This window comes from Pseudopipra pipra, chromosome 5 (assembly GCF_036250125.1).
Source record: "Pseudopipra pipra isolate bDixPip1 chromosome 5, bDixPip1.hap1, whole genome shotgun sequence".
NCBI classification, from domain to species: Eukaryota; Metazoa; Chordata; class Aves; order Passeriformes; family Pipridae; genus Pseudopipra; species Pseudopipra pipra.
The window spans coordinates 10,414,100-10,426,575 of NC_087553.1; the positions used below are offsets into that span (position 1 = coordinate 10,414,100).

Here is a 12,476-nt window from a genome sequence, read left to right on the forward strand (position 1 = left end):
CCTACACCTTAAAAACAGAATGATTTAACATAGAAATTATCTACAAGAGTTAGGGAAGAAAAGGGATGTGATAAATGATAGAAAATCATAAATATTATGTAGATCTGAATAGGAAATGACTATTTTCTTTTTTTTTTAAAAGTAACGTAATTAGATTTTTTTTCCTTGCACTTTGCTCAGAAGAGTATTTAAGGATATTTATGCAAAAATTACTGCTGCATAATGGGCTGTATTAGCAAAAGTGTATGTATATGGTCAGGAGAAGTGATTCTCAACTCTACTTGGTACCATTAAGACTGTGGATTACTGGGACTCATCCCAGTTACTCACATACTGGAGAGTCTCCAAGGTGGTTTGGATGCTGAAGCAAATGCAATACATGGAGAGGCTGAGACAGTGGGTTTCTTTAGTTTTAGGATAAAGGAGGGCAGGGTTGTTGCTGTGTTCAGTGGTCTGGTAGGGAGGTTTAACAGTGGAGGAGGCAGAGTCATCTCAACCCTGCAGCTGCCAAGGATGAGAGGCCACAGACAGAAGTTACAACACTGGAAATTCTGATGAGATGCTGGGAAATTTTCTCCCTCCCGCACAGCAAGGTTAGTCAGACATCGAGAACATTGTTCAGAAAGGGAGCAGAAATTCCAGCCTTTGAAAGCACCCATTAACAACTCCACTGGACAAGAGCACAAGCAATCTGATCTCACTTGCTGCTGTTTAAGGAGATTTGACCACCTGGTCTTTTGAGGTCCTGCCAAAGATGAGCTGCTCTGTAATGCTGTGGCTTTGTGGAAGACAAAACATAAAGGTCCTAAAAGGCAGTGAGCAGGTTACCAAGATAAAAAAAAAGGTGTATCAGTAGCTATTTAATGAGGAAGAACATTTTGTCTCCATGCTTTTTTTTCTTATATATGTGGAAAGAGCACACTCTCTGCAACCTTTTTCTGATCATTTGATGTTTTCTCTGTATCTGCCGAGGTAGAGAGCTGGAGGGCTGATGAAAATGACCCCTGCTGGCCACGGATTCCCTCTGCTGCCTCTGACTTCTCTGGAAAGTTTAAAAAACCTCGAAACAAAAAGCATTAGTTTAGGCAATGCATGTAAAAGACACTATGCCGGGACAATGTGGGAGTACCTTAAACCTGTAAAACTTGAGTTTTGTATTCTTTTTAAGCATCTAGTGCTGGTGGGGGATGCTGGTCTTTTTCCTTTTCTTCTCTCCTGGGAAATAAATATAACGAATGTAGCTTAAAAATTACTTTGTTAATCAGCTAAGAGCTAATTTTCTGACGAGTCAGTGAAGGGGAGAAGTTTCCATTCATAGAATCATAGAATCATAGAATCGATTGGGTTGGAAAAGACCTCCGAGATCATCGAGTCCAACCCTTGGTCCAAATCCAGTCCATTTACTAGATCATGGCACTCAGTGCCACGTCCAGTCTGTGTTTAAAAATCTCCAGGGATGGTGAATCCACCACCTCTCTGGGCAGCCCATTCCAATGCCTGATTACTCTCTCTCTGTAAAGAATTTTCTCCTGATATCCAACTTAAATTTCCCCTGGCGGAGCTTAAGCCCGTGTCCCCTTGTCCTGTTGCTGAGTGCCTGAGAGAAGAGACCAACCCCCACCTGGCTAGAACTTCCCTTCAGGTAGTTATAGACGGTGATGAGGTCACCTCTGAGCCTCCTCTTCTCCAGGCTAAACAACCCCAGCTCCCTCAGCCTCTCCTCCCTTTTGTTCCCAGTTTACAGAAGTTACACTGTCAAATGATAGTAGCTGTTTCCTAACTGTACATAAATAGTAAGTTTGTTTAAGTTTTTTTTTTCAACCTGTCTAAATATATCCGAAACAAAAGAGCTACAGTTTTTATTTGTTCTGTTAACGTGCAACAAGTACCAACCTGCCTTCTGTTTTGCTCTTGTTTTGTCCTGCAGTATAAGCAGCACTATCATGGACGTGGACAGCACAATTTCCAGCGGGCGTTCCACCCCGGTGATGATGAACGGCCAAGGAGTTCCTGCCTCCTCTGCCAAAAGCATTGCCTATAACTGCTGTTGGGATCACTGCCACGCCTGCTTCAGCTCCAGCCCGGACCTGGCCGATCACATTCGCTCCATACACGTGGATGGGCAGCGAGGAGGGGTTGGTGTTTCTTTTCCCTCCTTCTTATTTCCCAATGTTTTGCTCTTGAATGACGGTAGCAAATGTTGTGTTTCAATGTACCACTTTCTGACTAGTGGCAGCTAAGGCTGGGCCTTGTTCAGTCTTGTATTTGGCATTCAGCTGTTCTCCTTGATTTGTTATTCATGTTTTTAGCTGAATGCCTAACTTTAAGGATATAGTAAGTTCTTTTGAATAAATTATTTGAGACTATCAGGTTTTTGATAGTGTTTTAACTTCTCAGAATCCTGAGGCTGCTGGTGTGTCTTTAAGTGCTTTTATACTTTTTTAAAACTATTAGTGTACGTGTTGCTGCCTGTGAACTCAGGTGAAGTCACATCTTAATTACTGTTACAAATGGAGTCTCACTAGAGGTAAAACACATCCAGAATGTATAATAGGGAAGACATAAGACTGACTCAAGAGTGCAAAGCCTTACCAAAACAGCCCTGTGTCTAATACTGATGGCAAGTTTACCTTCAGTATAATTACATCTAGTTGTTTTTTTTTTTAAATTGAGGTGCATATATAAACATCTAAGTTTCACTCTAATCCCTGGTCAAATGATAATTGGTCTCAATTTTAATGTTTCAAAACATCTTCCAGTAGAGTAATTTAATTTCAACTGTGTGCTTAACTACCTGCCCCTCCCCAGCCTCCCAAATTACCTTTGATGCCTGGAATATATCATGTAAACTACCTTTACATCAAACACAAACAATCTGCCTGCTTTAAGTGCCGTATGTGGCAGCTCTTCAATTTTTGAGGGAGACAATATTAGTTCTTAAACTAGAATAGTCATTGTCTTTTGGCTTTTTGTCCTGTCACTTCTCCAGAAGGAAAATGTTAGGCTGTTACACCACTTTGAGTGAATAAGAAACTTAAATAAAATGCTAATTTGCATTACTTTAAATAATTTGCATGTAAAAGTGTCACTGACAACCAGGATCTGGTTGTATTTAGCTAATGATTTTTGATACGTTTGAACTTTTCAGCTTCATATTTGATGGCTTTTTTCAGTCCAAGCTCTAAGCAGAATTGGCTTTTTAGCCACTCATGAGATGATGTCTGAGTTCTGTTTGTAGGTTTATAGAAGTCTTACGTGAATTTTGGATGAAACCATTAAATGGATGAGATATATTGGTATCCTGTGGGCTTTCATGTAACTGCATCTCTGGGAACCTTTGTTTTCCCATCCATGACCCCTTTACATTTCTTGAAAAGGGCCTAGAAGATTTTGCAGGTTTTGGTTTGATTTTTTTGAGGGATTTTTTTGGGTGTGTTGTGTTTCTGGTCACATTCCACATAACAAGATTTGTGGGTAATTTTGTACAGAAAAGGTTAGCCAGTATTTGTCTTTTTGAAAGAGGAGGCTGTTGGAAACAGGAAGTGTCTAATAACTGTTGCATTCAGTTCACACTTTTTAATCCTCCTACTGGAGATGGTTTATTTTTTGAAAAGTTCCAACTGGGTGCTGTGGAAGAGGGATGGATCCTGGTGGTTTCTTTTCAGGGATTTGTCTGCCACCTGCCGGTGAGGTGTTAAAGTGTGTTAGAGATTGTATTCTCGTGGCTTCGATTGGATTTCAGGTATTACTTAACTGCAGTGACTCTAAATTTAAAGGAAAGGGGGGGATTAGGAATTTGAGAACAGAAAGAGTGTGATAAACATCCTTGAATGGTAAAATGTATATTTTCTAGCTAATACTGAGGTAATGGCTCCAGTCCAAATTAGGTTCATCCATGAAAACTTTTTGACAGAATAGTTTTACTTCCAAAAGATTTTTTTTTTTCCCAAAAAAAAAAAAAAAAGGCTGGATTCAGCCTTTTGACAGGAGTTTCCAATAAGCCTTGTCTGAACTTCTGGTGGGTGGTTGTAAAACCAAGTTCTTGTATTTTGGAGGGATTGCATTTCCACAGTCTGTAAACTTCACACCTTTACCAAGTGCCCTGCAGTTGCTGATGGAATTATTAGGACAGTTCTGGAGCTGTTGCAGAGGCAGGGATCTTGGAAATTCCAATTCTGTTGCTTTGGGGGAATCTCAGAACTGAAGAGTGGCAGCCATCAAAGCTTTAGGGGGCTGGGCCTTGTGTCAGTAGGTCTGGCTCAATCAGACAGACATTCAGGGTTTTCCAGCTTTGTATTAGTAAAGCTGGGCCATCTATCTATTATACAGCAAGTACGTAGCACTCCTGTGGCTGCTCTTTTGTTTTGAAAATACAATCTTTTGAAGATTGAAGGTTTTTATTCTCCGAACGAGAACAAGAAACTCAAATCCAATTAGTTTCCTGCAGTTCTGAAAACGTGTATTGTGGACAGTGCTGTTTCTGGGGACTGTATTTTGCTGTGACAAATTAGGGCTTTACCTCCCTTCACACACAGACCTGTTGAGGAAATTCTAATGAAAGGCAAGTTCACTGAGCGTTTTTATTCCCTCAGTTATAGATAAACACAATGAGAGGAGAGAGAAAAGCAGCATGAGTAAGTTCTGCTCCTGTTAATGCACTATTGTGCATGTGACTGCTCTGTACATTGGAATCACAAAACACCCATACATTTTGAATCCTATGAAAAATGGTAACTTTGTTCATCAGGAATTGAATATAAGGTCCTAACTAGAGGTATCTGTTATTCCATAATACAAAACTCAACTCTGGTATATAAAGAACTGTATTGCAATTAAGAGTTTTTACGTTTTCATGCTGAAAGAATGAAATTATTAGTTGTTTATAAGAGTAAATAATTTTATTTCTGTATCTACTACCAAAAAAATGTAGACTTCTCATTTAAAAATGTTTTGACTCAGTATCTGGTGGGTACAGAGACTGAATGCAAACACAAACTCTTTGCAGCAGATCCTGTGGCTTCAGTTGTGTTTATTTGCAGGAGCATCTGTGTTTTGATATTTTATTCCAGTGACCTGTTTTTATGGAATACTTGTGGTTGTAATTATTTTTCTCTGGTGAGATATGAGAAGTATGTTGAAAAGAAATGGTTATTTCTTAAAATCCTTTGATGTATTGTGAAATATGGTGAAAACAGGCTTTTTTGCTAATCTGTCTTTTTATTTACTATTTTCTTTGACTTTCCTAAACTTACCACGTTTTTACTCTATTAGGTGTTTGTTTGCTTGTGGAAAGGTTGCAAAGTATATAATACACCTTCAACAAGTCAAAGCTGGTTGCAGAGGCATATGCTGACACACAGTGGGGACAAACCTTTCAAGGTAAGGTTCACTGTGAGATACGACATCTCTTGTTTTAAGAGAAATTCCATTTAATTTTCCTGATGCAGTATGTCATTGAAAAATACCATCACAGGAGGATTTCTTAAAAAGCATCCAATGAGCTGAACCTTCATCTTTGCAATAGTAGTACCCAAAGGTCTCCTTCTTTCCTGGAAACAGGTGAAGATGCTGTTATTGCTTCTCTATCCCTGTTTCTTTTAATCTGTAAATGGCAGGGGAGTGTAAAACTGAATAGTGCTTAAGTTCAGGGGGTTTGTGCATTTTTCAGTTGAGCTGCTTACACTCTGAGATGTTTTGTATCATACTTCCCCATTAAACTTTGGATCATGGCTGATGGTGCCCATTCTGTGTTTGAGTAAGAGCTGGTTTTGTTAAATTCGTTTGAAACGCTGTCAGTGATTATTTATGGTGAACTTCTCTGAAAATAATAAGGAAGTCAGGAATGCAGGGCCATTGAGCTGACTGTATTTCCTGCCTAGTATTTTCTAACTTTCTCTTTCTTTCTCCCCCTAACCTGTACCTGCAATTCTAGGTATAGTAGTGTTTCTCATTCCCATATCCACCAATCCGTTATTAATGAGTTGCTTCATCCTCTTATGGATACAGTTGGGGCAGTTCATAGCTGTCAATCCTGGATCACTTGATGGTAAGTCCCACCCACACTACTTCAGACTGAAGTTCTCCTTCCATGTAGGATATGAAAATTAGCTAGGTTTGTTTTTTTTAAGTTTAGATAGCATTTTTTTGCCTTCTTCTCCCCCACCCCCAGTCCATGAACTTTTAGTCGTTGTTTCTCCACTTCCTTTCCTCTCTTTTCTCTCAGGTAATATCTTCTGCTTTTTTTAAAATTCTATTTTAAGGCAGCTTTATTACTAAAAATACTTTTCTGTTACAGTGGTGTCTTCCAGAAGTTACTTGTTCTATGTAGCCTTTAACGGTAGTTATGACAGAAAACAAAACTAAACTCAAAACCTAGAAAGTGAAAATAGTGCATTTCATTGCACATGAAAAAGGTGGTTTTTTTTTCACAAAGGTCAGACTTTTTTTCCATGCTGAACTACGTAGCTGAGTCTGAAAATTTCTGACCCGGAGAGTGAATAACAATAGGAAAATTGGTTTTGAGGTGGTTATACCCTTCGTTCAAAGAGTGAGATTAGCATGCTCTTGGAAGCATAGCACAAGGCTCTTAGACCCCTGAAAGTTTGGATATGGCTGTTACAGGAACTAATCTTAAGTGCTAATCTTGGAATAAAAAAAAAGAAAAAGCAACCGCCAGCTACCAGGGGAAACCTCAGGTTTTCTCATTTTTGGGATTAAATATTTTAGATACCTAAAAGTGTAATGGCAAGCTTTGGTCTTGAATGAAAGTCTTTTGATAGGTTAATTTGTATTGTTATTTGGTCTAGATCAAAGAAACTCAATTTTAAAGATGTTGGGTTGAAGAAGTGGGCGTAGCTCAGAAACACCAGGAATACTTTTTCTGTCAAGGTTACCTGGCAAAGTTGGTATCCTAGTTTTTGGGCAGACTGGTTGCAGCTAGAGCCCTAAAATTTGCAGTAATTACTTCTAATAATATCTGTTGTTTCACCAGCTGATTTTCTGTGCTTTCTGGTCATAGTAAGGGAGAGAGCAGAACAGGATTGCAGCAGTTAATCATCGTGGCTCAGTGTGTGTCACTTCAGCAGTTTTTTTCCTACTGTTGTCTTGAGTCCCTCTTTTTATCCCTGTATTTCTCAATCTGTTCCTGGGAGCTTTGAATGGAGGATAATTGTGGTCTCAGTAGAATTTTGTAACATCTTTTGTTCCCCTGTCACTTATGCTGAGTACAGGCTTCAGGGCTCACATGAGGTAGCCAAGTACGTAAGTGTCTGTGATGGCAACCTATTAATTAACAAGCCCCCTTTCCTCACTTGCTTCTTTCTTTTACTATCTTTTGAAATCTATTCTCTGATACAAAAAAACACTCAAAGTGTTGGATATTAATCTTGATCAGTCCAAGAACAGCCTTTACTAATTGTTTTGTGGCAGTCAATCAAAAATGGAGCAAATGTTTCCGTTTGCATTTAGCTGTTCTCACAAATCTTAATTACTCACCTTTTTAGGGGAAGCCAAATTTTTTCAAGTAATAGTTGGTTTAAGGACCTCTTGTTCTTGATGATTATTGCAGACAAAATATCTCCCAAAACCTAAATTGCAAATGAAACTTCAGTTGCCTCATTAGAATATACTTGAGTCCTGGCATAAAAAGGAAGTACTGTGTCATTTTAGAAAACTTGGAGAAAATACCTAGTTGTTCAGTGTTTGGTTTAAAAAAATAAAGAACTGAATGTTGGGATTTTTGAGGAAAGCTGTAAAAGGCAGTGATGGTGATAGTACAGTTTGATGCTGTTATCTGAAGACCTGATGTTCAGGATGTTTTAAAGAAAAGCAAAGAATATTAGCTAGGAAAGTAACAACTAAAAGCATGGAAAATTTAATTTTGTAAAGGTAAAAGTACACTATAGTCATGTAATGACCAGAAGAGAATAATAAATATATGACAGGTTGATATATTCTTATATTTCTAATGAAAATAAGAGACAAAAGTCTTTTCTTAAGATGAAAAGCAATTGGGGACTATCTGAGACATAACACTCTCCTTGGCAGTAGAACTAATCTGCTGAAGGATATATCCCTGTCCTGTCACTCCTTTGCTTGCAAGTGGACTCATTTTGTGTAGTTGCACACTTTGAGTTTAATTATCTGATTTTGTGATCCACATGGTGTTGTCCTTTGACTCCATTCAGCTGTAAACAAGCTGCAACACTTTCATCTTAAAATGCCCTTGTGGCTTTACATGCCCTTGCCACGCATTCCTATAAACCTGGGGACTGTGGAGTTCACTTGTCACAGAAATAAACCCACTTCTAAATTGCAAAGGCAAAAGGTTTCATATTTTCATAAATTTATCCTGGTTTTTTCTGTTTCTGTGGTTTAGTGTATCCCCCTCAGCATCAGTTTTGCAGCACCTGTGTCACAGAAAAGGTAAAATTTGAGACCTTTGTTATTCTAGCTCCATTTTTATGTGGGGCAATATCCTAGTAGTGTATGTCCAGCTCATCTCTGAGTCACCTGCTGAACTAAAGGGAAAAGAAAATAATGGTACCCTGGATCTTTAGGCAGAATTTAGGACCTCATGTCCCCTTTAGTTGCCATATTGCTTTTCTGTTTGTTCCCTCCAATTTTTTTCTAAGTTTTTAATGCTGATGGTCTTGGGTTTCACGTAGAACAAATGGATGGGCTTTTTGCCTATTTTTTTAAGACCATCATCACTAAGTTTTGTTACTGAAAAAGTTCTTTTTGTAGGGCACACATCAGTCCTTCCACCAAAGAAAAAGTGTCCATTAAATGAGACTTAACATTGCAGTTAGCTCTCAGGATGTAGTCAAATGTGATTTCTGCAAAGCATGTGCTTTTTAATCCTAATTTTGTTAAGAACCACTTCCTAGATTTGTTTTTCTTGACAAGAGCAACAAACAAGCAAACTCGTCTCACAGAATGTGTTTCTGATTGAGAACTTACCAGCCTTCTTTGGGCCACTGTTAAGTATTTTTGAAGTTATGCTGCTCCTCTAAATACCTGAACTTCATTGGTCTTGTACTGCAAGAAATTTTCTCTTTGCTTATTACAGTGTGATTTTAGCCAGCTTTTTTCTTTTTTTTTCTTTTTTTTTTAATATTTTTTTTGTCATTATAGACATTAATTTAATGTGAGTATTCCCTCCAGAGTCCTCCAGTATGTTCATTTTTGTTTATGATTTACAAGCAGAGTTAAGAGAGAAAAACCTCAACATTATTCTTTTTTAGACTTCTTATTACATAATATTTTGCAGCTTTTTAGAAGCTGGTGGAATGTTGTGGAGTATCATCAGCAATGTGGTCCTGTTGAGGGTTCAGCAATTTGACTTTCAGGCTTTCAGACCATGTAGACAGGTGGATTTACAGGAATAATCTGAGTTGGAAAACTGATGCCAGTGACTGGCAAATAGAGAAACAGTGAATGAAGAAATTTTCTCTTACTTGTCCTAAATTTGACTGTTACAAATAATAAGTATTTGAATAGTTAAGGAGTTGTGACAACCTGCATTTTCCAGCATGGTTTTTGGGACTCAGGGGGAAAAATACTTTATGGAAGTATTACTCAGCATTGAAAGTTACTTTAAGACACATCAAATAAACCCTTAAAACATAGCCTAGGTGACCAAATACAAAGTGTTAGGCACAGTGAAAGGACAAATGGGAGATGAGCACAAAACAGTGGAGATTTTATGCAAAATAATTCCATATTGGTTAGCATTATGGTTGGACTTGATGACCTTAAGGGTCTTTCCCAACCTGAATGTGTTTGTGATTCTGTAAGGCTGCATGTGGGTAAGCTGCCAGCTGCTTTCACATATGGATTCCAGTGGATATGCTCCTCATGTTTAAGAGCAGTCACGCAAGGTTTGCTCACGTGGGGTAATTGCTTTCAGTGACATTGAATGGCAGAGCACAGGTTCATTGGAGGCTTTCATCCTTTGCTTAAAAGGGGGGAAGAAAGTAATAATAAAAATGAAGTTTGGTGCTCATTCTTCCACCTGTAACTTCTGGAATTCATTAAGGGGTGACTGTGTTTGATATGACTTAAGAGAGCAACAGTTGCTGAAATGTAGAAAACACAGCCGAGCATCTTCAGTCCTCATTGGAAATTCATGTCTGTTACTCTCTTGGCAGAATATCTTCCATCCATTAGAGCATTGCAGATGCAGATATAAAATGTAAAGGCATGTTGCCTGAACACTCAGATGTTGAGACAATAAGAAAGTTTATCCAGATGTCTAAACTATTGCTGTTAGATTTATTAGAAAAATTACACATTGAATGGTCCAAGTAGGAGATTTGGTTATTTTGAATTTAGAACAAAATCCTGTATTGCTAGACTTTTTTACATCCTGTTTGTTAAAGTCACTGGTCATTACTGCCCATTAATAATGGTGGGTATGGGTACACTGGAGAAATTAAACTTCTTATGTGTTTACTTATTTTCTCTTGAAGTAACATATCCACCAATCCGGACCCAATCTGTCCTATTTCAAATCGACTGTGAAATTTTGAAATTTAGGTTTTGGGGGAAAAATGAAAAGATTTGGTTTAAAGTTGTGCATAATAGTTGAGTTTGATTTATTAGAAGCCCTCTAGAGCTGTATAATTATCTGGTGGGAAGCTGATTTGGTGTGACTTACCGTCCAGAGATCCTGAAGTGACAGCCTGAACTGCTCCTTTATCTTTGGAGAGAAGAGACTTTACCCATTAGTAACGGATTGCTGGATATATTATTTTAGAGAAAAAAAAGAAAAAAGCAGGTAAGATTTTTTTTTTTCCTCCTCTTCTACTATTTCCTGTCTACTGCAAAGGCATTCTGTGTCATCTTTGATCTGTCAGCTGTTGATTATTTGATGACATGGTCAGGTAGTCTCAAAGTACGCAGTATCTGTATGTAATCATTTCTGCAAATATTTGTCTTGTAGTTGTAGACTATTAATAGGCTGTCTGGAAAAAGATAATTTCTAGTTGCAAGTTGCAGATATTGAGGATTTAAGGATGTTGGTTTGGGTATTTTGGAAGTCAAATTTGGGTAGAGCAAGAAAAGTAAGTGGTAGCTTCTGTAGATAACCCATGTAGAGTATCTGTGATTATTTTCTTTGTACATGACTAGAAAAAAGGCAAGTTATGATATCATGACTCAAACTGCAGTTTGTCATAAAACAATGTTTCCCATCTGACAAGAAGTTCAGTTGTGTTTTAAAAAGTTTTGGAAATGGGCCTGACACAAAGTTTGTGCTTTTTTCCAGAACGTACTACCTTTTGATACTGTACTTCAATAAATATGGAGTATAGTAATGCATGCACTGTACCAAGACTTTAGGTTATTTTTGACCTCTAGCAGGCATTGGTAAAGCTGATATTTTAATATCTCAGTGTGACTGAACTTCAGGGTATGGGGTTTTTTTGACCCAAGTTTTCTTTTTTTCTGAAAATGTTTGTATGATCAGAAAGAGCTGGAATCTGAAGGCAGGAGCACATCAGTGAAAGTTAATCCTAAATTTAGATGTAGTGGCTGAGTTTAGTTTCATGAAGCTGCTTTTATGGGCAGAACAGCTATTTCAGGCACATAAAAACTAGACAACAAAAGATTTCTTGAACTAATGCACACATGCATTTTACAGGTATCTGTTGATTGTGAGTTCAGTCACCTTTAATACAACTGAGTGGTTCAGGTTCAAGGCCAGGTTGGATGGAGTGTAGCAACCAAATCTAGTAGATAATGTCCTTACCCACAGTAGAGGGGTTGGGTCCCTTCCAACCCAAACATTCTATGATTCTATAAGTGTAAATTTAAATCTTCAACATTAATTTTGAAGTGATGAAAATTGTGAGGTTACTGTAGTGTAAATGAGATCAGGCTCCAGAGTGTTCTGAATTTCACGGATGTGCTGGGATTTCTTACATTGTAAGTCACTGCAATATAAGTAGACAATATTAGTGTTGTTTGATCATGGGAAATTATAGGGCAAGGTAAAAAGGTATAGAAAACTTTCCCTCTAAGTATTTTTCCCTTTAAAATAAAAAAGTCCTTTACTGTCTTGCAATCTATGTTCATATTTTTAGTCCTCTGGCAAGTATTAACTTTCTGGGGACAGCACAGTTCTTTCTTTTCATGGATACTGTGTTTTATGATTATCATGGAGAACCATTTTCTAGGTTGAGACAGAAATAGGCTTTTAAATTCTGCAGCCAGAATTTTGTTGGAAACCAACACAGTGGGGTTTTAGGGACAAAAAATGGGACATGTGGAGTTTTACAGCCGTTTACTTGTCTCTCAATCAAATGTGCAGGACTGGGGCAGGTTACTGTAATCTTGCAGATTTGTCCTTAGTCTTCAGAGATGACTTAGCACTATGTATGTTCATATTTGCAGCATAACTTATTCCCAAATTCCTGTTGGAGCTGCCTCATCAGTTTGCTGTGCAGGGAAGTGCTAGAGAAGGGAGACACAGG

At 38.0% G+C, this 12,476-nt stretch overlaps 1 protein-coding gene across 3 annotated transcripts in view; it reads left to right on the forward strand.

The window, feature by feature from the left end:
- AEBP2 (AE binding protein 2) overlaps window positions 1-12,476 on the forward strand; it is a 46,441-nt gene that overhangs the window by 17,102 nt on the left and 16,863 nt on the right. For all 3 annotated transcript variants that reach the window (XM_064654409.1, XM_064654407.1, XM_064654408.1), the window contains exons 2-3: window positions 1,928-2,135; window positions 5,272-5,379. In XM_064654409.1, coding sequence (XP_064510479.1) covers window positions 1,928-2,135; window positions 5,272-5,379 — 316 coding nt within the window. The remainder of the gene's footprint in view (window positions 1-1,927; window positions 2,136-5,271; window positions 5,380-12,476) is intronic.